Here is a 27,541-nt window from a genome sequence, read left to right as displayed (position 1 = left end):
AGGCAGGATTTGGAAGTGTGGAGGAACAGATCTTGGGGTCCATGTACATAGATCCCTCAAAGTTGCCACCCAGGTTGATAGGGTTGTTAAGAAGGCGTATGGTGTGTTGGCTTTCATTAACAGGGGGATTGAGTTTAAGAGCCGCGAGGTGTTGCTGCAGCTTTATAAAACTGGTTAGACAACACTTGAAATATTGTGTCCAGTTCTGGTCGCCTCATTATAGGAAGGATGCTTTGGAGAGGGTGCAGAGGATATTTACCAGGATGTTGCCTGGACTGCAGGGCATGTCTTATGAGGGAGCTAGGGCTTTTTTCACTGGAGCAGAGGAGGAACAGAGGTGACTTCATAGAGGTGTACAAGGTGATGAGAGGCATGGATAAAGTGGATAGCCAGAGACTTTTCCCCAGGGCGGAAATGGCTGTCACGAGGGGACATAATTTTAAGGTGATTGGAGAAAGATATAGGGGAGATGTAAGGGGTAGGTTCTTTACACAGAGTGGTGGATGCATAGAAGCAGAGAATGCACTGCCAGCAAAAGTGGTGGAGTCAGAGTCATTAGGAACATTTAAGCAAACTCTTGGACAGTCACATGGACAGCAGTAAATTGGAGGGATGTAGGTTTGGTTGATCTTAGATTAGGATAAATGGTCGGCACAACATCGTGGGCTGAAAGGCCTGTACTGTTCTATTACATGGTTGCAGAAGTGGGTGTGAGGCAGAAGTGGAATAGGGGACGGTGGGGACTCGGAGGTGAAAGTTGTTCAGTCATGATGGACCAGTCATGATCATTTGAGGTTAGCATGTTGGACCAATTAGTCTTTTCCCACCCATCAATTTTGTACGTTCATGCTATCAGGAGCACTTTCGAGGTAGATTAAATGTGTGGCTGATATGTATTAGCTTGGATCACTATGTGGTACTACTTTACTTTAAAAGGTGTTGCATTCTTGCCGCAATGCCCAGATTTGAGTACATAAGTTTTATATTTCTTAGTTGCCGCAAATAGAAAAGGTATGGACGTACCCACTCTCTGGATTTTAGTAAAAGACAAATGAGCTTTATTAAGGGTGTCACGCATAAAATCAAGATGGTGATCTGCCCAAAGCCTGCGCAAACACTATGCATCACGTGATGTGGAGTGACATCAGCAACCAGAAGGAATGTATTCCCAGATACATAACCCCCCCCCCTTTACTCCATTAGTGCAACAACAGCAAGTCACGTTTATGCAACAGATCCCCATACATATTATTTCTGCACATATATACAATTCAATAAGATAGTCTCTGTGGTGGATATCAATTCCCTTTTGGTAGAATTTGACGTCATTAAACTTTGTTACTTGCGACCTTAGAAGTGTCCTCATAACTTTCAGCCGATGATACTTCTAGAGTAGTCTTGCGGTATCTGTCACTATCGGTATTGAAAAGTCCTCAGAAATGGAATTTGAAGTCGTCACTGTTTCTGGTCTTCATTCCAAAGTATAGGTCTCTAGATCGTCTAAAGATAGAACCTCTTAAGAGGTTTCTGCAAACTCACTTCATGCAGCAAGTAACTAATCAGCATGACGTCGCCAAACTCTTCCATCATCAATCTGTATGTTTTACGATATTGGGCCTATCTGTGCTAGGATCATAGCTGGCACCTAGCTGGCATAGCTCCACTCTGGTTGAATACTTGTTTTTTTAGGGATTTTCTCCCTTCCAGCAATTTGTGCTTGTTGTTGACGTTGAGTATCAGGTAGAGTGAACAAATCAAACTGAGTTCATAGATTCCTTTTGAACACCAGTATTGCCGGTGAAATTTGCATGATAGCATGTACAGTGTTAGAAATTTGTTTACTCTTCTAGATAATGTTCTCTGGTCCTTTGATGCTTGGATAGAATGCTTTAATGATTGTACAAAATTAACTAACCCATTCGTTGTTGGATGATTTGTAACTAACTTGCTAAGGTGCATACCTTTCAAATAGCCCTCAAATTCCTTCGAAATAAACTGCGTACCATTATCACTAACAATCTGCTCCAGTGTTCCACTCGAGAATATTATGTCTCGTTTCTCAATAATCTGCTCAGTCACCATTGATGCATTATCACGACTTCTGGCCATTTTTTGTGTCCACAGTCACTAAGAACATGTGACCCTCCAATGGACCAGCATAATCGATATGTATTCTCTGCCATGGCTGTGTCAGCCATTCCCATGGATGTAACTGTGGAGTGTTCCTTAGTTTTGCACAAGATTGGCATGACCCAACTTTCTCTTCAATTTGAGGATCAAATCCTGGCTGCCAAAAATAACTCCATGCCAATTCCTTCATCCTTAGCACACCAGGATGTCCCTCATGTAGTTGGTCAAGGGCTCTACTACTACACACACACACAGAGGAATAATCACACTGATTCCCCACAATAGAATCCATTCTATTCTGTCAACTCAAGTCTCCATGTGGTGTAGGGGTTGAGATCTGGATTTTTCCTATGAACGTCAGACTGTTCCTATTTGGACCAAGTCCATCACCTTTTCCATAAACGGATCAGTTCTTTGAACTTGAGATGAAGTCACAGGTGCACCATCCATGAGTGAGAAATTTTAAATATGGACAAAATTTTCTTCTGGGTGGGTCATGCAATCGTGATAAAGCGTCAGCATTTGCATGCTGCTCTGGCTTGCGCAACTGGATATCGTAGGTGTGTGCCGACAATATCAATGACCATCTTGGCAAAAGCTGCCAAAGGCAGCATATCTTTCATATGGCCCAAAGATTGCAGTCAAGGGTCGATGAAACCTTCTTCCACCGAAAATGATGCTCAAAGCTTCTTTTCCTAGCTGAGCGGAATTCATTTCTCTGCTAGTAAGAGTGAACGAAGCAAGTGCTATTGCTCCTCTCCTGAAGACAATGTGTGAGATGACTGCACCAACCCCACAAGGTGAGGCATCACAAGCTAGTTGCAACTACATCTTTTTATTATAATGAACCAACAGCTCTGACTTCAGTATAGCTTCTTTCACTTCATTGTGTGCATTTTCACATTCTTCTGACCAGTGCGATGCATGTTTGACACATAGCAAAGCTTGTAAAGGCTTCAAATGTATTGCTAAATTCAGCACAAATTTACCATAATAATTAATCCTAAAAACTACCTAATTGGGTCACATTTTGAGGGCATGGTGCTTTTAAGATTGCTGACATTTTCTCGGCTCTTTGTGTAAACCACCTTTGTCAATAATAGGAGCAAGGTAATTTATGGATGTCTTGAAAAAGTCACATTGTTCCTTTTTAACTCTCAGGTAGTGGCTCTGTAAACACGTCAGGACAGCTTCCAAATTCTCCAGTGCTCCTGTTCACTCGAACCGGTGATGAGTATTTTATATAAATAACATTGCACTCAGTCAACCCATTTGATCCAGGGATCTATGAAAACAAGTAGCTGCAGATGTTTCAAAAGAAAGTCTTCTTTAATGAAACAGACCTAGACATTTGATAAGGTACGTTACGATGGTGAGTGGTTACTCTGATCTCAAATATTCTCACTGAGGCATCACATTTTACTGCAGGAATGATTGGTGTTGGCTAATCAATTGTAGCAACAGGTTCTTTTTTCTTAAAAAAGTACCTAATTAATTTTTTTCCAATTAAGGGGCAATTTAGCGTGACCAATCCACCTATCCATTTTGGGTTGTGGGGGTGAGGCCCGCGTGGACACAGGGAGAATGTGGAAACACGGACAGTGACCTGGGGCCAGGATCGAATCAAGGTCCTTGGTGCCCTGAGGCAGCCATGCTAACCACTGCGCCACCCCGCAACAGGTTCAATGACCTTTGTTCGTACTAATCTTTCTGGTTCTTCAACTTTAGGCCTGAGGCATATGGTAATGTTCTAGTTTTGAGACATCTGGGTATGCTGCCTGGCTTGATTTTTAGGTGTACCCCAATTCCAGTCTCAGAGCCCAGCAAATCTTCGAACACCTTCTCATACTTCAGAAGTTGTTACAAGTTGATTCCACTACCATGCTCTGCCAAATAGAGCAGGAAAGTTTCCACAGACAACATGAAGAGGCAGCTTCGCCATCTGCCCATTTGCTTTTACTTTCACTATAATGCATCCTTTTAATGGCAAATCCTTTTCAGTGTGTGTCCTTAGGATCACATTTGACGGTTTTAAAGGCAGATACTTCAGCTTTTGATGATAAGTTGTCTCAGGTATTAGCGATACTGCTGCATCCGTATCGATTTCTATTTTAATTTCAAGTTTTGGATATGGCAGAAAGGTTGCTGATCGCCCTACATTGACAAAACACCTAGCTTTAGCTCTTGCAGTCGCTCAGTTTCACTAGCTATTGTGATCTTCAGCTTCATCCACTAATTTGCAGACATGACTAAATTGTGTTTTGCTTCTTGCACCTTCCTGGTGTCAAAGATTTGAGCCCAACATGCCTTGGCAATGTGGCTCTTCTTGCCACCGTTCTTGCATGTATTTGTTTTACTCCAGCACTCCCCCGCTGAATGCCCAACCTATATACAACAGTGACCTATTTGCACCTTTGGAGCTTGTTCCTGCAGGTATCCATTTTGTGGATCTATACTCCAGCCCCTTTCTGTTAAACTTCTCTCATTGCTTGCTCCATAGTTGTGGCAACTTCCACAGCAGCTTTTAGTTAAATCACACAATAAGCAGCTTCCTCTGAATAGCTTCACTGTGGAGTCTCCAAACCAGCCTGTCACGAAGAGTATCAACAAGTGTTGTACCAAATTCACAATATTTAGCTAATCTTCTTAAAGACACAATGAACTATAAAATGCTTTCACCTTCTTCCTGACTAAGGCGATGGAACCGAAACATTTATGCACTCAGTAAAAGTTTAGGAGAGAACTATCCCTCCAAGATTTTAATTAATTTAATATAGGACTTTTCTCTTGTTTTGCTGGGTGAACTAGATTCTGTAGCAGCATAAACGCTTTAAGACCAACTGAGCTGAGAAATGTTGTGACCTTCAGGTCCTCCGATGTCTGCATGCTTGCGTCAATCCCCGTAGCCAGTGTTCTCTGGTCCAAATCCTCAACACCATATTTTTCTTCTGTTCTATTCTTTGCTGCCAAGGCATGGAGGTGCCCGCACTCTGAATTCTTGTAAAACACTCAGAGGTTTATTAAGGGTATTATTCATATAATCAAGATGACGATCTGCCCAAAGCCCACGCAAACACCCTGCCGACGTTACTACACATCACGTGTCGCAGGACTAGCAAGAATGTATTCTCTGATGCATAACAATAAGCCATACTGAGTCTTCAGTGCAGCACAAAATGATTGCGACCATCTGTTTGCTTGTACAAGACCTTATGACACCAATCAAAGTACAGAATTCTCCTTGTAGTCAATTCCCAAACAGCTGATGGTCTTTATGGCAAACATGAACTCAGCAACTGCACTCCAGTCTCAATCTATGCAAAAAATGTTCTTACATTTAATCTTTAACAAACTTCTTTTCACAATGTTGGTTTCTACTATACTTCCATTAACAGCAGCAGCATCCTTTTTTGGTTTCTCCTGTTTTATTAAGGGTCAGAATGCTAGTTAATCCCTGTTCCCTATCTCTTCCGGTCAGTCTCCCATTCCTCTTCCAATTCCGGTGCTTTTAACTCTCACCACTGCACGGGTCCATCTGGTCTTCGGCCTTCCTCTTCTCCTTCTTGGCGGTCCCATCTCCATCATTTGCTTCACCACATTTCCTCTCTCTTTCCACAGATGACCAGACCATTTCAATAACTCCTTGGTTACTCGCTCCGATGCTCCACCAATCTTCTCCGATCCGCTGATGCGATAGTCCCTATTCTTGTCCTTTCTCATTATTCCTCACACCTGCCTCAGCATTCATATCTCATTAGTATTAGTCGTTGTTCTTCTCTTCTTGATGTTGCACAAGTTTCTGCACTATGTAACAAGGTTGATCTTGACTGCACTGTAAATTCTATGATTCACTATGACTAATCCTCTACCCAGTGCTCAAACTGACAGTCCCTAAATGGGGTCTTCATATCCCTATCTCCCAGTACTTTGCTCCAGAGACTCAATCATGTTATCATCCCCACCAAATAGCTCAATGTCAATGACCATGGCACTTTCCATTTCACTTGTTCAGTTGGAACATCCACGACAATTAGGAAGAGGAAGAGGCTCAATGCTGATCTTTAGTGCCATGCAACTTTATCTTCAAAACTCTCACTCTTCCCCCACACTACTTTTTACTCTTGTCCGACACTCTTTATACATGCCCTGTGATAGTCGTGCGCACTTATCAAAAACTCCACAAATCTAGCACAATGACAGACATCCTCCCTAGGCACCCAGTCATAAATTTTCTCTGGACAAACAAATACAATCCTCATGCTGCATTGGCCTTCCCAATATTTGTCCATCACTTGTCTCAAAACAAATATAGAATCAGTGGTGCTTTTTCCCCAACAGAAACCAAACTGACCTTCATAGATTTCCACTTTTTTTCTCTCAATCTTTGGTTTTACCTCCTTAGTTTTTGAAATCTTGAATGCCTCCCTTTCCTTTGAATATTGGTCCCAAAATCCTTTGCCCCTATGCCCTTAAGATTCTCTCCCTCACCGCAACAACAGAGTAGCTCGCTCGGGATCTGGACCCAAAAGTCACCTGGGCAGCACTATAATTCTGCTGTTATCTTATCCGGTCCTGCTGCTTTGCTACTTTTCATTTTTCCTGTCCTGCCAAAAGCAAGGAGCTTAAACTCTGTTCCTAGCCGGCTGCAATTCCTTCCTTAATCTTTAGAATTCTCAGCCCCGGAGGGTGGTGGAGGATGGATCATTAGAAGCATTTAAAGTGGTGGATAAATATTTATAGATCACGGAGTAGAGAGCTATGGGGAAATGGCATAGAAAAGGAGTCGAGGCCAGCATAGGGGCGGGGGTGGCGTAGTGGTATTGTCAATGGACTAGTAATCCAGAGACCCAGGGTAATGCTCTGGGTCCCAGGTGCGAATCCAACCATGGCAGATGGTGAAATTTGAATTCAATAAAAAAAATCTGGAATTAAAAGTTTAACGACCATGAAACCATTGCCAATTGTCATAAAAAAACTCATTTGGTTCACTAATGTCCTTCAGGGAAGGAAATCCAGCATCCTTACCCGGTCTGGCCTACACGTGACTCCAGACCCCCACCGCGACACAGTTGACTCTTAACTCCCCCCACTGAAATGGCCTCGCAAGCCACTCAGTTCAAGGGCAATTAGGGATGGGCAACAAATAATGGCCCAGCCAGCAATGCCCTCATCCCAAGAACGAATTTAAAAAATGATCAGCCATGATTAAATTGAATAACTGGACAGGCTTGAAGGGCCTGGTGGCCTACTCCTGCTTCTATTTCTCAAGTTCTTAATCCACTGGATTCTAGCCACTGTCATACAAAAAAGACCAAACAATAAGGACAAACATCCATTTCAAACATAGAAACTGCTTCTAAAATAGCTAATGAGGCAGTTTTGGGGAGAGGAAATGGGAGGGTCCCAATACTAGCTTTCACAGTACAACTTGTGGTTGAAACCAGCTGTACTTTGTCCCTCACATTGTGTGGCTAATTCTGGCAACAATGGCGAAGGAGCAATCTGCTTCTTTTGAAGAAAATCTAGTTCTCCAGCTCCATCTACAGGCTAGCCTGTAAAAAGGGTTCTGAATTTGAAATTGAATGTTTAAACTGTCCATACAAATAAATCTACGCCTAGAACACTTTTAACAGAACAAAATGCTCCAAAATACTTTACATCTTTGAAAAGAACAGCCTGAAAGTAACCGATCAGGCAGAATAGTTTCTGGCCCTGCAAAAAGAGATTTTAAATTAAGGGGCAGGTTAGGAAACAGGACCTTAGGATTACGACCAGTACAGGAAGTCAAAATTGGTAGGGAAATGTACAGTTGGAGGTGGGAGCTTCCAGATTCCTGGTGCATTGGAAGCATTTCAGGGGCAAGAGTGAACGGTAATGACCAGAAATCTTCACTTGGAGCAGCCCTGAAAGGGAGAACCCGACAGGAGGTTAGCTATTGATATGAGGGAAAAGCCAAACAAGAGTATGGCAGGAATTGGGGAAAATGCCAGTGCACGGGGTGGGCAAAGAAGGGAAAGATGTGTTATGTAGGCAACATATTAGAGGGGCTCAGGGAGCCTCACACATTTTAAAAATACATTAAATACAGGGGCTGGTTTAGCACACTGGGCTAAATTGCTGGCTTTTAAAGCAGACCAAGGCAGGCCAGCAGCACGGTTCGATTCCCGTACCAGCCTCCCCGAACAGGCGCCGGAATGTGGCGACGAGGGGCTTTTCACAGTAACTTCATTGAAGCCTACTTGTGACAATAAGCGATTTTCATTTCGTTTTCATTCATTTCATTTCATTTTCATTCATTATGCAAGATGGCACTAAAAAAAGGAACAGGGTATGAAACAATATTGGAAACCTACAATAATTGTACAATGGAAAAAATATATAACAAAAAAAAAAATCACAACCAATCGAAGTCTCCTTGCAGTAGGACAGGACTGACAAATACAACTGAATATAAAACGTTCAGGAGTGTTAGGAGGGAAGGAATAGTGATGTGTCTCTAATAATCATTGCACCAGAGCAATGTTAACAGAGACGTGGTCCAAAGGTACTTCTTCAGATTTAGCAGAATAGAAAAGATTTGTCATGTTACTGGGAGTATACTACAGACTAATTAATGGGCAGTGAATCGGAGGATTAAATTTCAAACTAAACAGGAGTGCTCAAAGTGTCTTTGAATAATTAACACCTGTAAATATAACAGATGGGATAAGGAAAATGGTGGTTTGAGCCAGCTGTTTCTTAGTCAATGTGTTGCAACTCCACAAAGGAGGAACTATTCCATCACCAAGTTTCAAGAAATGAAGTAGAATAAGTAGGTCAACTAAAAGTAGAGAAACATTTGAAGCGGCAGCAATCACAATATAGTTAGATTTAATATGACAGCTATAGAGGAAAGAGAAGTGAAGGACAAGGGTACATCATGAGAAAATGCAATACACAGCAAGATGAAAAAGAGCTTAAAATGAAAAGCAAAACAGAAACAGCATTGGGAAGTATTTAAACCCAAAATGGAAAGAGGACAGATCAAATCTACTCCAGTAAAGTGAGTTTTCACGGACGGGTGTTCAATGAATCGGAGGGTTAGATCAAATCAGTATTTACAGTTCATTAATCCCTATCCACTTCACCTACTAGACAGGCCACTCAATTATTAAACCCACAGGTCAATTCCATGTGGTGATGCGCAATGGGAGTCCAAATTAAGTGCATTCTTCAACTCAATGAATGTAGAAAATTAATGAATTAAGACTGTGAAAAGAGGAACCAAGAATTAGGCACGGGTGTCAGCTAGAGTGTCACGGGGTGCAAAGAGAGTAATTTGAAGCAATTGTTTCATCTCACTGTATATTGCTTTTTTCTAGCCAAGTACTGTTCATCTTCACTTCATTCAATTCTTTGTCTCACTGACACACAAAATTTTAATTGATACATGGAATATAACCATAGAATGGTCACAGCACAGGAGGCCATTCAGCCAACTCTTCACAAGAGCAACTCATCTCATCCACTCTTGTCTTTTCCCTGCAATTTTTCTCTTCAAAAGAGAATTGGATAATTACCTGAAACACTCAATTAAATCAGCCTCCTCCACAATTTCTGCAGTGTGTTCCAGATCGGAATCCCTCACTGTGTACAAAAGATTTTGGGAGTATAGAACTGGATGTGAAAGAAAAGACATGCAGTTCAAACGTTTTCTCTCGCGTTCATCTATGACAACGCAAAAATGCCAAATTTCAAAAGCACCAATTAATACGGTATGAGAAAAGGTTCCAACCAATTAGCACCATTTTCATGTGCAGGATACATTTTTGGGTCTGTCCTCATGAGTACAAACAAAAAGCTTCAGCAGCAGGTCTCTTTTTCCAACAAATAGAAAGCATTTTCCTCATGGTGCCATTGCTTCTTTTGTCAATTATCTTTCATCAATATCCGCTTCGGTAGCAAAATTAGAAAGGCAGATTATTGTTTCAATGGGTGCAAATGAGAGGTGGATACTCAGCGAGACCTTTAGTGTCCTCGTGTATCAGTCTCTGAAAGTAAGCATGTAGGCAAAGCAGGCAGTAAATAACGAAAATAGTATGTTGGCCTTCATAGCGAGAGGATGTGAGCACAGGAATAGAGATGTTTTACTGCAATTGTATAGGGCATTGGTGAGGCTATTGTGTGCTGTTTTGGTGTCCTTATCTGAGGAAGGATGTTCTTGCTTTGGAGGGAATGCAGCAAAGGTTTACCAGGCTGATTCCTGGGATGGTGGGACTGTCGTATGAGGAAAGACTAAGTTGGATAGGATTATATTCATTGGAGTTTAGAAGAGTGAGAGGGGATCTCATGGAAACTTTCAAAATTCTAACAGGAGGAGACATGGTAGATTCAGAAAGAATGTTCCTGTTGGTCGGGGAGTCCAGAACTAGGGGCCATAGTTTGAGGCTAAGGGGTAAACCATTTAGGACTGAGGCAAAGCGAATTTCTTCACCCAGAGAGGTAAACCTGTGGAATTCACTACCACAGAAAGTAGTTGAAGCCAAAACATTGTGTAATTTCAAGAAGGAATTAGATGTAGCTCTTGGGGCTAAAGGGATATGTGGGGGAAGGCGGGATGGGTATTGAACTGGATGACTGGCCGTGATCATAATGAATGGGGGAGCAGGCTCAAAGGACAGAATGGCCTCCTCCTGCTTCTATTTTCCACGATTCTGTGTCTTCTGGTCCTCGATCCTTCCACCCATGGGAACAGTTTCTACCCATCTAGTTTGTCCAGACCCACCAGGACTTTGAACACCTCTATCAAATCTCTTCTTAATCTGGTCTTCTGTCAATTAATCCAAATAACTGAAGACCTTCATCCCTTGAACTATTCTTGTAAATCCTTTCTGCACCCACTCCTAATGCTTTCACATCCTACATAAGGTGTGGTGCCCAGAATTGGACAAAACACTCCAGTTGAGCCTAAGTGTTTTATTCAGGTTTATCATTACTTGCTTACTTTTGTACCTATACCTGTCTTTATAGCTATGCGCAGGATCCCAAATGCCACCTTAGCCACTTTCTCAACTTGACCTGCCACCTTCAATGACTTATGCACATAAGCAACCACAGTCCTTCTGTTCCTGCACCCTCTTTAAAATTAAACTCTTATTTTATATTGTCTCTTCTCGTACTTCCTACCAAATTGAAACATTTCACACTTGTGTATTGAATTGCATTTGTCCGCCCAATATTAAATTGCATTTGTCCGCCCATTCCATCAGTCTGCCCACATCGTTTTGAAACCAATCATCATCTTCTTCACAGTTCACAATACTTCCAAGTTTTGTCTCAGCCACACATTTTGAAATTGTGTCCTCTTCTCTCGGGTCTGGATTATCAATACACATCAAAAAAGCAGGGGTCCTAACATCTACCCATGTGGAACCCCACTATATATCTTCCTCAGTATGAAAAATACCACTCTCTACCACTACTGTTTCCTGTCACTCGATCAACTTTGTATCCATGCTGCCACTGCCCTTTTTATTCCATTTGCTCTCACTTTGCTGACAAGCCTGTTATGTAGGACTTGGTCAAATGCCTTTTGAAAGTCCATGTAGATCACATCAACCGCATTACCCTCATCAACATCCTCTGTAGCATCATCAAAAAAACACTTTGCCCTTAATAAATCCATGCTGTTTTTCAAAATTCTTAATCAAACCAGATTATATGGTGTTCACTTGATGGAATGCAGAAAAGCGAGGAACATGGGAGGGGGCCACGAGTGAAGAAAATAAAATAAACCAGTCACTGAAGAACGTCAGGATGGAGCTGGAGGCTAAAGGAAGATTAGCGATTATTTTTCTTCATTCGCAGGGTGTGGGCATCACTTTACTTTCTATCTCTAACTGGAATTTCAGAAGGTGGAAGTGAGCCTTCTTCTTTACAATGCAATTGAGGTGGAAGTTCCATGATTTTGACCCAGCAAGAGTGAAGGAACAATGATATAGTTCCAAGTCACAATAGTGAGAGTTGCTGCATGCTTCTTCTAATATATCTTGAATTAATTGGTCATCTTAAGGTTATGCCCCCTTGTTCGGCAAACCTGCACCAGGGGAAATAGCTTTGATTCATAAAGATTAATTTAAGACAAGGTGGTCAAGAGGTTGATTAGTATGAATGTAGAGAAGCGCTATGGAGAAGACTGTAGTACTGCAAAGGAAGTGGGCAATGAGACAATGAGCCATCTAAGGAGCAGGCAGCGGCAGGTAAAATGGCCCAGCAGCCAGGAAAACCATTTAACAAGAGAACCAGAGCAATGGCTGCAATACTGCCGTTAGACAGAAAGTATGTGAGTGCCAAGGGCAAAACCCACAATATTATTCAAATAAAGGAGCAAACTGACTGCCAAGGCAGGTACAGATTTATCTTTGAAAGAAGATTAGTCCAATCAGCCTGCTCTGCCATTTAATTGGATCGTAGCCGACATGAAACCAAGTCCATTTACCTGCCTTGGTTCCATAACCTTTAACGTCTAACAAAAATCTATCAGTCTCAGGTTTGAAATTTCCAATTGACCCTTAGCCCCAACACCTTTTTAGGGAAGAGTTTATGATTTCTGTTACCTTTATGTAAAGTTCTTCCTGACATCATTTCTGAATAGTCTAACTTTAAATAATGTCACAAGAACAGAGGACAATGGAAAAGCTCAGCAGGTCTGTTTTGCTTATTTAAACTCTGCCTTTGTTCTCGGATTCTATCAGCGGAAATAGGGAAAATAAATAAAATCTATCAATTTATTTGTCATGTTAATCACCTCAATTAGACTGCCACTTGGTTTTCTATATTCAAGATAGTCTATGCAACATCTCCTCATATGTGAACCCATTAAGTCCCTACATCATTCCTCCCACCCCTTAAAAGCCAATATATATTTCCAGAACTAAATACAGTACTCCAGATGGAATCTAACTAGACCTCTGGACTCTTAATATTTTTATGCCTTTCCACCAGCATTTAGTGAGACTTCTGTACTTGAACTCCTAAATCTTTCTGCTCACCCAGAGTTCCCAGCTTATTTAGAAACTGCTCTGATCTATCTTTCTGGAGTCCACGGTCAATACCTTGCATGTGCCCACAGAACTGCAGCTGCTAGTTTTACTCATAACCTATTAATGCTGCTTTGCACCTTTCTGCTCCAATCTGCACTACTTACTGTGCCGCTTTATAGTGTGAACAGAAAACTTAAGATATATGACTTTCTACTGCTTCATCCAAGTCATTTACAAATAGAGAAAAGTTGAAGCACCAGCGGAACCCTGGGAGACGCGAGTTACATGCTGTCAATTTTAGAAGAATGAGAGGCGATCCACGGCAAGTACATTAATTTACATCAGTTTATTGATGGTCACAATGTTAGAATATGTAACATTACTCATTTATGGCACCTGCAGACACAATGCAACTGAACTGTTGCACCCAATTTTCTATTACATAAGTCTAATAATTCTCTTTGATGAACATAATTGCAAACATTCGGAACCCAGCCTCTGTTCCAAAACTGTATTCCTGTTGTTTTGAGGTGTGGTAATTTGGTTACAGCTTGGTTACTGTCACAAGATAAGGAGCTGAGCTTATGTGCACTTAGCAAATTACAAGGAGATACTATGTTATAATGTTGAACTAATGTAAAATGAAAACAGTGATTTTCAGCATAGGAGAAGATACAATATGCTGTCATTCTAAACAAATAACCATCTCTGTAGTTTGCTCCCACTTGAAAGCAAGGCGCCATGCAAAATTCACTTGAGACTATAAGTTGCTTAAAATGCCCATGAATTTAAACAATGAACATTTTTAGTGCACATTACAAATTATAACAATCGGAGACAAACAGTCCCTTGGGCCTGTTCCACTATTCTATTAGATCATGGCAACTCACTATCTCAGTTCCATTTACAATGCGTCCGATCAGTGTCCCTTGAAAATCCTACAAAACTTCCAATTAACACTGAGCAACCAAACATTTTTGGGAAAGAATACCAAGATTTCTGCTACCCTGTGTGTAACAAGTGCGCCTTGATTTGATTCCTGAACAGGCTAGTCCAAATCTTAAGATGGTGTCCCCAGAGAACTATTTTCCTCTGTATCTACCCCAGTAAATCCCACATCAATTTAAGCAGCTCAACTATACCAAACATTAAATCTTCCAAGCTGAACAAATTGAACCCTCTCCAAAGTCAATATATGTATCCTGGGATTCATTGCCCTAAACTGCCCACAGAATCCCAGATGGGGTCTGACAAAGGATCTGTTTAACGATGGATTCTAGTCCCCTTGAGGTAAACTAATGGACTATTGACTTTCTCATTATGATTTGTATCTGAGCACAAGTGTCCCATGATTTCTATATCTGACATCCAAATGCTTTGCTCTTCTACAGGGCCTCATTTCTCACTATTCAGAAAATATTCCATTGTGTCTGCAATCCAAAGTGGATGACCTCACACTTCTCCATGGTACACTGCAAACACCACAATTTTGGCTTCCTCTGTATTGTCCATTTGTAACTCTCTGCTCCCATCCACACAACTGACTGTGACTCCAAACTTGCCATCATGTGCAAACTTAGATATACAACTTTTGAATTATTCACCCAAGTCACTAATGCACATGATGAAGAGTGGAGACCCTGGATTATTCTTTGGAAACGCAACTTGCCACACAAGAGTGGATTCGACTCAGGGCATCCAACAGAGGGCAGCAGTGAGAAGTATATTCCTTGCACCAGCTTGCTCACTATCGTCAGATCCATGCTGTTAATGCTTAAGAGGGGGCTACGGTGTGAAAAATAAACAAAAGGCATAAAAAGCACGTGGGCATTGCTTAGCAACTGGAGGTACTTGAACGGTAAAAAGCTTTGAAGGTTTAGTGTAGGCAATTTGAAGCAGTTGGGAGTCAGGATCTCAGGGAGTGAATCCTAGCAATACATGCTGGCACTGTTTACTTTTGTAATCGCCTTGTGACATTTGTGGTTGGCCTTCAAAATATTAATTCACAGCAACACTCCCATCCTTGCTCCAGCTTTGAGTATGCAACCCTGGATGCTGTACATGTGCTTGGCTTTGCTCCCACCTAACTACAACTACCTGCAAGCAAAAATATCTGCCTAGTGAGTCCCCATTCCATCATTTCATCGATACCTGCCTGTAATCCGAAGTCCTTACTTACAGCTGTACTTGTCTATATTTGTGAGACAGTTCAGTTTTACCTCTCTCCTCCAGCTAAGTAGGACTTTCAATAAAATGCACGTGATATGGGGGAGAGGGGGTATAAAACATTTACAGAACTGCAAATTTCAACGGCATTTAAAAGAATCACTGGTCTATCAGGAGTTCTTGCTTAGTAATCAATTACTGCGCTAAAAAAATCTCATCACAAGATTTGCCATAAGTAACTCATAAAAGGGGAAGATGGATGATGAAAAATGTGTCAAGGGTGGGATGAATTTTAGTATTTGGCAAGGTTCGGCACCCCTGAATGCACTTTACAAGCAAGCATCAACTATCACTGCTATGCGATGAATGTTTACTGACTGACCTTTGCAAGCGTAGCACTTTTAAGCTTATGAATGCCATAGCAGTCAAAGTACAACTTTTTTCTGCAAATACACCTAACACACAAGATAAAATCACAACTGCTGCTTTGCAAGTCGCACAATGTAACAGCACCTTAATTTAAAAAATTAATTTAATTGCTGATGCTAGGTTTTATTTGCATTTGCCAAAACACCCCCCAACTCACAAGATAAAATTTCAAATAAGCTAACTTCTCATTAGCATACGGATTCAAGTGTATTCCAAGGACTTCACAAATCTTGGATATAGGATGACACAGACTAACTACTTAAGCTGAATTTAGAATTTATGACATCGTTATAAATGCTTGATCAACTCTGCCTCATAGCTTGAACTTATACAATATCCTTCAATTTACTTTATTTCTGGGACAGGCTGCAGTTATCACACTATCGAGACGAATGTACAAAATGGGTCTGTGATATCCCTATTATTCACTTGGAAAATAGCAAATATTTCACACTTTGAGATGCATTTGGAAACATTTTGTTATTCCAGTAATATACAAGTGCTAGTCAATGACAGCCACTGTACATCTTTCACAATGTGATAATGGAACACTGAAATATATTTCACTGTTACTTCACAATTTACCCAGAAACTTTTCTGAACAAGCTTTAGTAAGAGCTTGTTGGTTAATTTTGACTACTTCAATTTTTCTGATTCCCTGAATTTTTCAAATCAGATGTCACTTTGTTTTTTAAAAACGGTCTTGTAAATTTTTTTTACATTAGCAAGGCGAGGAATGTTAGATGGGGATAGGACATTCCATTTTAGTCATTTGGTGTGGATATCAAACACTCCGATATTGGGGAAACAATGGGCTGGAGGTCGAGTAAAACTCACTTTTCTGTTCCCATAGGTTAAATACAATATTAGAAGAGTCACTGCCATCGCCCCAATCCAACAGTCTGAAGCTTTGGATTTTCAAACTAAATTAAACCAATTGCAGACAATTCGGCTTTGTGCTGTACCATGTTCAACAGGTAATGAACTGAAAATCCATCAACTGATTTTACGTGCAATCCTGATAGCGAGGGAGAAAAGACTCAGGTTCTCTCTGGAGACTCAAAAATATGCCTCATTAAGTGCGCATCAACTGAAATACGGTGAAACAACAAACTAGAGGGCGATGAAAGAAAGCAAAGACAGTGCTATATTAACACGTTTCACTTGCAAAAGGAAATACAGGAATGTAGGGTGCTGGTCTGATTTCATGGGACATAATTTGAGGAGCTTTCATACTTAGTGTAACAATCTCAACAATGCAGCCTAGACTCGCATGCACAGCAGTACACCTGCCCCTCGTGCAATTTGCAGCCTTATAAGTGCCACAAATAGCTGCCACAGAACAATGAATCTTTGACCATAGGTTATATACTGGAGACCAAGTGCGGTCAATCACAATCCTACCCAAGGGAAAAATTGGTTTCCCAGCAAGCTAGTTACACAAATGCAGAAACAGCAAGAAATCTAAATTCATTACTTGACTTACACAATATGCAAAGTGCTTGAAACTTATAAGTTAACGGACCCCTCTCAGCCATTGTGACTGGTATTGATGTTCTGTAGCAAGGAACTTTTACACAGGCTTGCGGCCAAGTTACAAACTTATCTATACCCAGACTGGCATGTTTGAAACTCAAAGGGACATTTTCCCAGCAGTAAAGCAATAACAATATTAAGCATTTCTTTAAGTTTAGATAATGTGGGAACAGCAGTCTCGCTGTTGCCTCGAGTGCCATTTGATTGACATCTAGCCCCAACAGAATGCATTCTTACTGTGACAGGAGACAACAAAGTTGCATGCATTAACATTTGAAAAATGACAAACCTCAGCCAAATAGTTTTGCTTTGGGAAGTGATACCAACAGGTTTTGATTATTTGTTCTCCTCCACACCCAGGGAACTACATCGCAGACATTGTTAAGAGTTATTAAATTCGCATTAGCTCATATACAAGCCAATATATTTCTGACACTTTCAACACATGGTGGGGCTCTGCTTCCATCACACTGTACAACGTGCTTATTATTGTTTGCGGTCTTTTCACTCGAGTTCAACTGGGAAGTTCACTTCACCACTACATGCTCGCCTCATTGCAGTCAATGTACATTTTACATCATGAAAAAGGTGGAAGATACCTCTTGCCAAGCTACATAATACTTGGTCAGAAAATTTACTTGGGCTAAATGCAACAGCTGAGTATCAAAGAAAATTAAACCAATATTGCAAACGAGATAGATTCCCTCATAATTGGCAAGAGCTATTATGATGGCAATGTACTTAGAACAGCAACACACTGATACGCTAAAAGTCATTCTTGACATTAGTCCCATTTTAGCTGCTCGTCTAATTACAATCAAATCTATTTCCATTTGCAAGCGGAGTGATTCTTGCCTGACAAGCAGAATTTTCTACAGCTTACCACCCCACCATATTTAACAGCCAATGGGAACAGAAAATGTCGTCACGTTGTTTTTGAGGAATTTTGACTAGGATTGACACAGATCAGTGCTCATTTCCACCTAGAGACACCAACTAGGATTGTGTTTTCTGGTTTTCCTCCCTATTCCCCTGTTTCAATTTTAAATACATACTTGGCGTGATGGCCAACCTGTGCAGCATTTCTGATTTCACCTTTTTCACCAACTGCTTTCACTTTTAACCACATGTGGCACAGTGGCTAGCACTGTTGCTTCACATTTCCAGTGTCCCAGGTTCGATTCCCGGCTTTGGTCACTGTCTGTGTGGAGTCTACCCGTTCTCCCCTTATCTGCGTGGGTTTCCTCCGGGTGCTCCGATATCCTCCCACAGTCCAAAGATGTGCAGGTTAGGTGGATTGGCCATGCTAAATTGCCCTTAATGTCCAAAATGGTTGGGTAAGGTTGCTGGGTTACGGGGATAGGGTGGAGGCGTGGGATTAAGAGGCGTGTTCTTTCCAAGGGTCGGTGCAGACTCGATGGGCCGATTGGCCTCTCCTTCTGCACTGTAAATTCTATGATTCTATGCTGGGATCTCTCTGGTCTTCACGGACCAGTTACCCTAAGTTTCATTCACGTGGTAAGTGGCCAGTCTGGTTGAAATATTAAAGCTTCTGGTTAATTTTAAAACTTCAATGTGTGCATTTATGTTCCACTCTGTGACATCTGTTTATCTGTTGCATCTTTATTGTATCTGTCCATACGTGGGAAGCAGCATGGGTCATTAGTCCAAACAGGATTATTAAAGGAGTTGAGAGGTAAATAGGAGAGGAACTATTTTCTCAAGTAGGGCAGTCCAGCACAAGAGGGTATGACCATAAAAGTCAGGCTGTTCAGCAGTGACTTTGGGAAGCACAATCTTCAAACATCGGAAATATGAGAAGATATCGGAAATCTGAGAAGCTGAAGGGCTAGGCTGAATGAAAATTTCAAATACAAGTTTGATAAACTCATGTAGGGCAAGTGTATTAAGGGTTATAAATCCAAGACACTTAGATGGAGTTAAGATACATATGAGTCACAATCTGATGGATTGGACACCGGCTTGAGGGGCTGAATGGCTTTAGCAACTTAAGATGCCCCTTTTAACAATCTGTAGACATGAACCTGCCCTCTGTTCTCCCAATGATTTTTTTTTCTCATGGGCAAACTGTATGACCACACATTTAAGAAAATTCAATTGTCGCTGCTTTGTCCATTCCGTTATCTCATTATCCCCTTACAGCATGCATTTGCCCTCGTATTCTAATAATAGTTGCAAATTTGCCACTCACTCACGCTCTAATAACGGATACACAGTGAACAGAAGATTTTCCAGAACAATTTTTAATTCAGTTCAACCTCGAATTCTTCAACAAGTCTCTTGGATGGTAACTTATCAATGACTTTCTGGAAAGTCATGTACATTACATCCACTGTCTATCACCTCAAAGAACTTCGATACATGATAATCTTCCTTTCTGAAATCTGCAAAATTGATAACAGTCTAGAGCTGTAGGCCAAGGATTAAGTTAGGGAGCATGAAGTGCTTCTTTCCAGAATCATCCCATAATAAAACAAAGTATTTATGATGCACATGATATTCACTTCTTTCTTTCAGTCAAGAAGCACAAGTAATTAGATGCACGTGGTATTGCTTGCTAAAAGAAAATGGTCTAACTTCTTTTAATATACAAAGCCCCTAAACTTGCCCATATACCAAAGGAGCCACCAAACTATTCAATCCAAAAACTGCACAAGCAGCTTGTGGACTTTGTTTGTATCTAGGGTCTTTATGAATTTAATATATACTTTTTCTTTTATACCAAATGTTGGTGTGTCTTTATTCAAATTGGGTAATCTATTGGAAATCTTCTGAGGATTAGGCAGGTCTGAGATACTGTTACATAACTATTTAACATTTCAGGAATTGTATGCTCAGTCCAGTTTACCTAAACAACAAACTTTTGATGAGGAATAATTAACCCTGAAACGGATGGAAAGCTTTTTTTTTTGTTGAAACTGATGGAAAGCTACAGGTACCCTTGACTCTATCCATTAATCCAGTTATTGTTTATTTGTAGCCTGTGACACTGTCCAATACAATATTTATTTCCAAAATTTTCAAAGTCAAAAGCACATCAGGGTACATGATATAACTAATAATACTAAAATTCAATGATTTTCTGTTTGATTCTTGGAGTCACGATAAGTTATCTAAATGCCAGGCAGGTAAAGGGATAGGTCTGTTTTATAGGAAGGGAGTGCTTGCTAATGCTGATCACGAGGAAAGTGCCAACAGCAAAAATAGTATTTATTTTAGCAAAATGCCATTTTACACAAGAACAAACTGAGTATGTAGGCGCTATAGCTCTTTAAATTCTCGAGAAGACATTTTCAATTACAGTTGGTAATTTGCTGGTTTGTATTAAGGAAGACTGGAAGTGGTATACCTCAGCTATTTATCCTGGCAAAGGACAAGTCCTATCGACCAACTGAAATTAAGCAGTAATTGAGTTTCTTATTTATAATTCAACATTCACTTGAGTGTAGTTTTGGATTTGAAAATTCATTACACTCTGATGTAGCTCCCCTTTAAGATTCCCAGAATGATTCAGTGAAGAAGCAAAAGTAATTGTATTTTACTTGCTTATTTCATCTAAACTTTCAGTCTAAGTTGCTGCACTGGACACTTCAAATAAATTCAATAATTTTACCCCAAAGTTGTAGAGAACTGTAAAATGTCCAATGCAAAAGCCTACAAGAGCCAATCAAAACTACAATGGCAAAAAGGCAGCTACCATCTTACTTTAAAAAGAGGGCTTAGAGGAAAGGATTTGCATGTCAACCTGTAACATAGATGTTTGCATTTTCCTGGAATTCCAAATGAAGGGAAATGAAAATATAGGGTATTTTTGTTTTGCTCAAAGTATTTCATTTTCATATTAGACAATATTCCGCCCTGAAATGACTTCAAGACAATTCTGTTAGCAGGGTGCCCAGAGTAACCTCCCTTCTTGACAAGGCTCTCCAAAGACATCCATACAGGAGCTTATTCCTGTGCATCTGGACAGACTTAAATGCAAACACAGCCATCACATGCAACTGCCCAACCCTAGAAAACCACCCACAGGCAATAACTGATTCTGTGTTTCTACATGTAGGAGTATTCCACCAGGTTTTCCATGCCAAATGAACATTGACATTTCACTTGTATAAATACAGGAGCACATTAAAAAATGGAAACCTTACATTCCTTATTTTTTCATTCCACAAACCTTTAGACTAATGAAAATTACACTCCAACTTATTAACTTACGCGAGATCTATAATTCTCAACATCAACCCTGTCCAAACATTTTAGAACCATGTGTTGCTCCACAGCATGTCAGAAATTCCATGGGACATAGTTACTCAGCTAAAACTCAGACTCAAGGAAACTTGAAATATAATTTTCTCCATGTTTCTCAGTAAATACGATTATATGTAAAAGAAATTCTGCAACCACTAAAAATTGAAATGATAGTATAATGATCAATTCTGCCACAACTTGATGTCTGCTACTCCTCCCCTGTTATACTTACAGTAAACCTCTATGAAATCCTCTCTTAATTACTGCCTGCTTACAAATTACTGGCAGGTACCTTGCTTTAAGCTTTGGCTTCGGGATCGAGTCCGCCAAATTATTTTAAAAACTGGTTGCGGAAAAATGACACATGTAGAGGGGATTGGAGGCGTAAGCCTCCGGTAAAGCTGGTAATGTGGAACGTCCGGGGACTGAATGGGCTGGTTAAAAGATTGCGGGTGTTCGCGCATCACTGGAGCTTGAAAGCGGGTTAGTCTGCAGGAGACACACCTTCGTGTGAAGGACCAGGTTAGGTTAAGGAAGGGGTGGGCAGGGCAGGTCTTCCACTCGGGATTTGATTCTAAATCCAGGGGAGGCGATTTTAATGAGCAAAAAATGAGATTTGAGAGTGCAAAGGAGGTGAGGGATCCGGTGGGAGATATGTGATTGTGAATGGGGTATTGGAAGGGGCACTGGTGATGTTGGTGAATGTGTATGCCCCAAATTGGGATGATGTGGGTTTTATGAGGGGGTTGCTGCCAGCGATCCCGGATTTGGCCACGCGCCAGTTGATCATGGGAGGAGATTTTAACTGTGTTCTAGAGGCAAGGGTAGATAGATTGAGCTGCAGGTCAATGGGTAGGGTACAAATGGCAAGAGAGCTGAGGAGGGGTTATGGAAAGGATGGGTATGGTGGATCCCTGGCACTTTCAGAAACCAGGGAGGAGGGAATATTCCTTCTTTTCACACTTCCATAAGGTGTATTCGAGGATTGATTACTTTGTAGTGAGCCAGGAGATTTTGGTTGGGGTGGAGGGGGCAGAGTATGCGGGGATGGTTATCTCGGACCATGCGCCCACTGGCTGGAGATTCGGTTGAGATCGGGACGAGAGCAGAGGTGGAGATTTGATACAGGGTTGTTGACGGGTGGAGGTTTTTGTGATGAGGTGCGAGCGGCGAGTAAGGATTATGTGGAGTTGAATCAGAACGGGGAGGGGAGGCCATGTTTTGGGAAGTACTGAAGGCAGTAGTCCAGGGGAAATTATTTTAAGGCATGTGCGGATGGGGAAACAAGGGAGGAACATGGCAGTCTAGTGAGCGAGATAGTGGTGGTGGACAGGGAGCATTCGAGGGTGCCCACCGCGGAGGGATTGGCGAGGAAGGAAAAGTTGCAGGGACAGTTTGATAGGCTGACAACGGGAGGGCTTAGGGCAACTGCGTAGGGCAAGAGGGGTGCAATTTGAGTATGGGGAGAAGGCCAGCCGCACACCAGCTGCGGAGGCAGGCCGCGTCCAGGGAAATATCGAAGATACAGACCAAGGCTGGGGACGTGGTGTCAGAGCCGGGGAGGATAATGAAATCAAGGAGATTCTCAAGTCTACTGAGGTCGCAATCTTTTCAAATCCGACCAGGAACACACAGTCCAAGTCAAAGTTTACAACAAAACACATTTTTACTAAGTGACGAACAAAAGCTGCTGTATCAGCATCTGGAGTATCGCAAATCAGGCATGACCATTCTATTCCAGAACATCAAGATTATTCTGCTTTTAATCTGTATCCCATTCCAGACGTTCCAAGTTTCAATGAAAATAATCAGAGTTTTCATCCAGAAGTTGAATTGAGCAAGATTAAATTTCTGTCCATCCCGTCTCAATTGCAATTTTCAGCAAAATGCAATGGATTTCACTTATCCCATAGAGATCAATGATGAATAGAGATAGGGAAGGAGAGGGGCAGGTTACTTAACAATATTCTCGAACATGGCCCACTGTCTGGCAATGTCATGCATCGGAAATTCCTAACAGCTGGTGACTCTGGGGAAGCAAGAATTTCAACGGTTCTCAATGAACAATCCAAGTTTCCAACAGGCCTCTTTCGGTCATGCTCATAAGTAGCTGTCAGAAATAAAGATATAGCTGCTCTCCGTGTACTTAAATCCATAACAAGTGCTTGTTGCAAATTTAATGACGCTCTCTTCCAGTTAGGAGCCACGACTCGAGGGACTAATTTTCAATCAGCAATGGAGAGCCAAGCATGATCCTAAAGCTGCATGCCCACCACAAAGTCCAATGCCCCAACCAAATAGAAACCAGGGAGTGGGGTCTTCGTCCAATCAGGGAGGATGGACAAACTCCCAAGACTGGAGAGAACGAGAGGCCTTCCAGCATTCCCTATACTCACCGTGCAAGGTGGGAGCAGCCAATCTGAAGATGGATACATCGAAGGACAAGAACCAATCAAGGTATTTTTCTTTAAGTACCAGTTACCCAGACATAAAACAGTAGACAGCAAGTGGTTGCATCTCTGGCTTGGTGGCCATTATTGTTCTGAGACAGGGGCTTTGCATAAACCACTATGCCCTCTATCCTGAGCCCACCACGTTGGCTCAGAAAAATGGGATGCCTGCATTGCCACCCGGAAATCCATGCAATTTTGGGAACAGGGTCTTAAAAGGCCGATTAAGTAAATTTAGTTGGCCTCAATTGGCTACCTACTGTTTGCTGGCGGGCAGCCAAATCAATTCTGAGCCATTTTGAAAGTGGGCAGCCTGAGTGGGGAACCAACACGGAGGCCTGTGGTGTCAAATTGCACGCTGCCATGCTTCCAATTCAGACCCTGGCCATTTTATTTTTTAAGTCCAGTCCTCTCCTAAACATTCTGCACACACACCAGGGGAAACACTGTGAAGGATATGTTGGTAGAGTTAGAATAAGGAGTAGGCCCATTTGGAGCTTGAACAACAAAGACCAATTGGGCCAAATAGCCATTTCAGTTGTATAAATTTCCGTAATACAGAACAAAAGGTTTCTGCACAGAAGTTTATCTCAGCTCTTAAATCTAACACATTGAAGCGGAGACCTATAAACAGCAGTACCACACCTCAGTTAATGTTGATGTGGAGATGCCGGCGTTGGACTGGGGTGAGCACAGTACGAAGTCTTACAACACCAGGTTAAAGTCCAACAGGTTTGTTTCGATGTCACTAGCTTTCAGAGCGCTGCTCCTTCCTCAGGTGAATGAAGAGGCCTCTTCATTCACCTGAGGAAGGAGCAGCGCTCCGAAAGCTAGTGACATCGAAACAAACCTGTTGGACTTTAACCTGGTGTTGTAAGGCTTCGTACTGTGCTCAGTTAATGTTGTAAGCACTGAAAACACTGCACACAACCTATAATCTTTTCCAATTGAAGTACTACGAGAGGATCAGTATCTTCACCACCACCCCACCCACCCCCGGGTCAAGTGCTTCTTTACTGTGTCAACCGAATCTCTACAGTCCAAATAGTCCTCTCTGGAATGGCAATACGATCGGAAGTCCATTGCACACGGAACAGAATTGGACAGAAGGGGTGCAGAAATATGGAACTACATGTTGACCACAACAAAAAAATGGACGCCCCTACAACTGTAACATGATGCTTCAAATGGTGAATTATACCTTCAGTTTTAGAGGGCAGCACTTACAACTTTACGCAATATGAACAAAGGAACATTAAGTTAACAGGCGCACCCCGCCCCGTGACAGCTTTTTCCATGCCACTTGTTTTGAAAAAGCAACCCAACCACTATGGCCAGCACAAGTCTTTCTTTTTGAATTATAAGACGTTTGCCAGCGGCAGCCACAGTTTACTGCAACGTGTGTCAGCTGCTACACATTCCTGTTCTTGGGAGATGGCTTGTCACACGCACTTGGGTTGCAAATCAGAAAAGCATTTTTCATTTAATGCTCTCCTGGTCCCAAAACAGGGCTGAAACCTGGCAAAATCACACACACACACACACAGCCTCCTCAAAGCACCTGTTGCTGCTCTTTTCAGTATATTGGATAAAGGCAGGATCATGGGTCGCCAATAAGAAAACAATGAGGAATTAGTGCCAGCAAGAAAAGGTAGGCACAGGGCACCTTCAGTGACTGCAGTGCAGATCCCCAAGGTGCTGCAGTCTCTCCCTGTCTCCTCCCTGGGCACTGAGCGTCCCGAGGGACTGCCACCCTGGCCAACCCCTGGGGCCCAGCCTCACGGGCACTCGCCCGACTCCATTCCAGAGGCCGGGATCCGGAGTAGGCCCTCGGGGAGGGGGGAGAAGCAGCAGAGGGGCCGGTCCGGTGAAGGGGGGCCGCGGCCTGACTTACGATGGTGACGCTCGCCTTGCGCAGGTCGCGGTTCTCCTCCTGCAGGGCCTTGCACTTGAGCTTGTAGGTCTCCAACTCGATCTTCAGCACCTTGTTCTCCTGCTGCAGCGAGGCGAGCCGGTTACTCAGCTCCTCCAGCTTGGAGGCCGAGATCACGATGCCCGCCTTGGAAGACTGGTCAGCCGAGGAGTTGGAGGGCGGCAGCGCAGAGGAGCTGCCCGCCGCGTCCGTGTCGCTCTCGCTGGCGCTGTCCGCCATGTTGGAGGCCCGCTCGCTGCCGGATCCCCGGCTGGAGGGGCGGGGTCGGGGCGGGGCCAGGAGTAAAGGCGGAGCGTGAGGCAGGGGGCGGTGCCCTGGGGGCGTGGTATGAGGAGGGGTGGGGCTAGAAAGGGGCGGATCCCAGTGCGGTGGGGGCGTGGCCCTAAATAGGGCAGGACGAGTGAGGGAGCTGAGTGGAGAGGCAGAGCCAACGGGAAGGGATGGGGCCTGCAACAGGGTAGTACGGTAGCACAGTGGTTAGCACTGTGGCTCCACAGCGCCAAGGTCCCAGGTTCGATTCCTGGCTTGGGTCACTGTCTGTGCGGAGTCTGCACGTTCTCCCAGTGTCTGCCTGGGTTTCCTCCGGGTGCTCCGGTTTCCTCCCACAGTCCAAAGATATGCAGGTTAGGTGGATTGGCCAAGCTAAATTGCCCTTTGTGTCCAAAAAAAAGGTTAGGTGGGGTTACTGGGTTCAGGGAATAGGGTGGACGTGTGGGCTTAAGTAGGGTGCTCTTTCCAAGGGCCAGTGCAGACTCGATGGGCCAAATGGCCTCCTTCTGCATTGTAACGTCTATGATTCTATGACCTGGATCTGTTAGGAGGCGGGGCCTGACAGAGGGGCCACAACATGATTGGCGGAGGTGCTGCCCCCACCTTGCTTCAGGTAAGTTGAGGCCATATTGATGGAGATGACTAAAGTTTGGGCAGGTGGCAGGTTGCGAGGAGCATCTTAAAGCAGGGCCGGGATGTGGAGACGTTTAGGGAGGGAATTCCAGATCTTTGGGCCAAGTCGCAGCCACCAAGAACGAAGCAATTAAAATCAGAAATGCTCAAGAGACCAGGAAGCAAGGAGCACAGATATCACAAAGGATTGTAGGCCATAAGTAGATTACAGAGATAGGGAGGCCACTGAAGGATTTTCAAACAAGGATGAGGACTTTAAATTTGAGGTCCTGCTTACCTGGGAGCCAATGTAGGTCAGCGAGCATGGGGCTGAAGAGTGAATGGGATTTGGTGCGAGTTAGGACGTGGGCAGCAGAGATTTGGACAGGCTCAAGCTTATGGATGGAAGTCCAAAGATAGAACATAGAACAGTACAGCACAGTTCAGGCCCTTCGGCCCACGGTGTTGTGCCGATCATTTATCTTAATCTAGATCAACCTAACCTACACCCCTTCAATTTACTGCTGTCCATGTGCCTGCCCAAGAGTCGCTTAAATGTCCCTAATGACTCTGACTCCACCATGTCCGCTGGTTGGTGAGGTGTGCCTTAGTGCTGTCAAGGCAATAGGTGACAAATACATGGAACAGAGTTTCAGTTGCAGATAAGCTGAGGCAGAGACAAAGTGGAAATTGGCAGTCCCAGAGATGGTACAGATAAATGGTCC

The 27,541-nt window shown here is 42.6% G+C and overlaps 1 protein-coding gene across 1 annotated transcript in view; it reads right to left on the bottom strand.

Annotated features, from left to right (window-relative positions):
* ccdc6b (coiled-coil domain containing 6b) overlaps positions 1–26,189 on the bottom strand; it is an 88,872-nt gene extending 62,683 nt beyond the window's left edge. The window contains exon 1 of the mRNA XM_072478887.1: positions 25,896–26,189. Coding sequence (XP_072334988.1) covers positions 25,896–26,153 — 258 coding nt within the window. The 5' untranslated portion in view covers positions 26,154–26,189. The remainder of the gene's footprint in view (positions 1–25,895) is intronic.
* Between the last annotated feature and the right edge of the window lie 1,352 nt (positions 26,190–27,541).

This window comes from Scyliorhinus torazame, chromosome 16 (assembly GCF_047496885.1).
Source record: "Scyliorhinus torazame isolate Kashiwa2021f chromosome 16, sScyTor2.1, whole genome shotgun sequence".
Classification (NCBI taxonomy): domain Eukaryota; kingdom Metazoa; phylum Chordata; class Chondrichthyes; order Carcharhiniformes; family Scyliorhinidae; genus Scyliorhinus; species Scyliorhinus torazame.
Note: the sequence above shows the minus strand (reverse complement) of the source record. Positions and strands in the feature narration are given on the sequence as shown.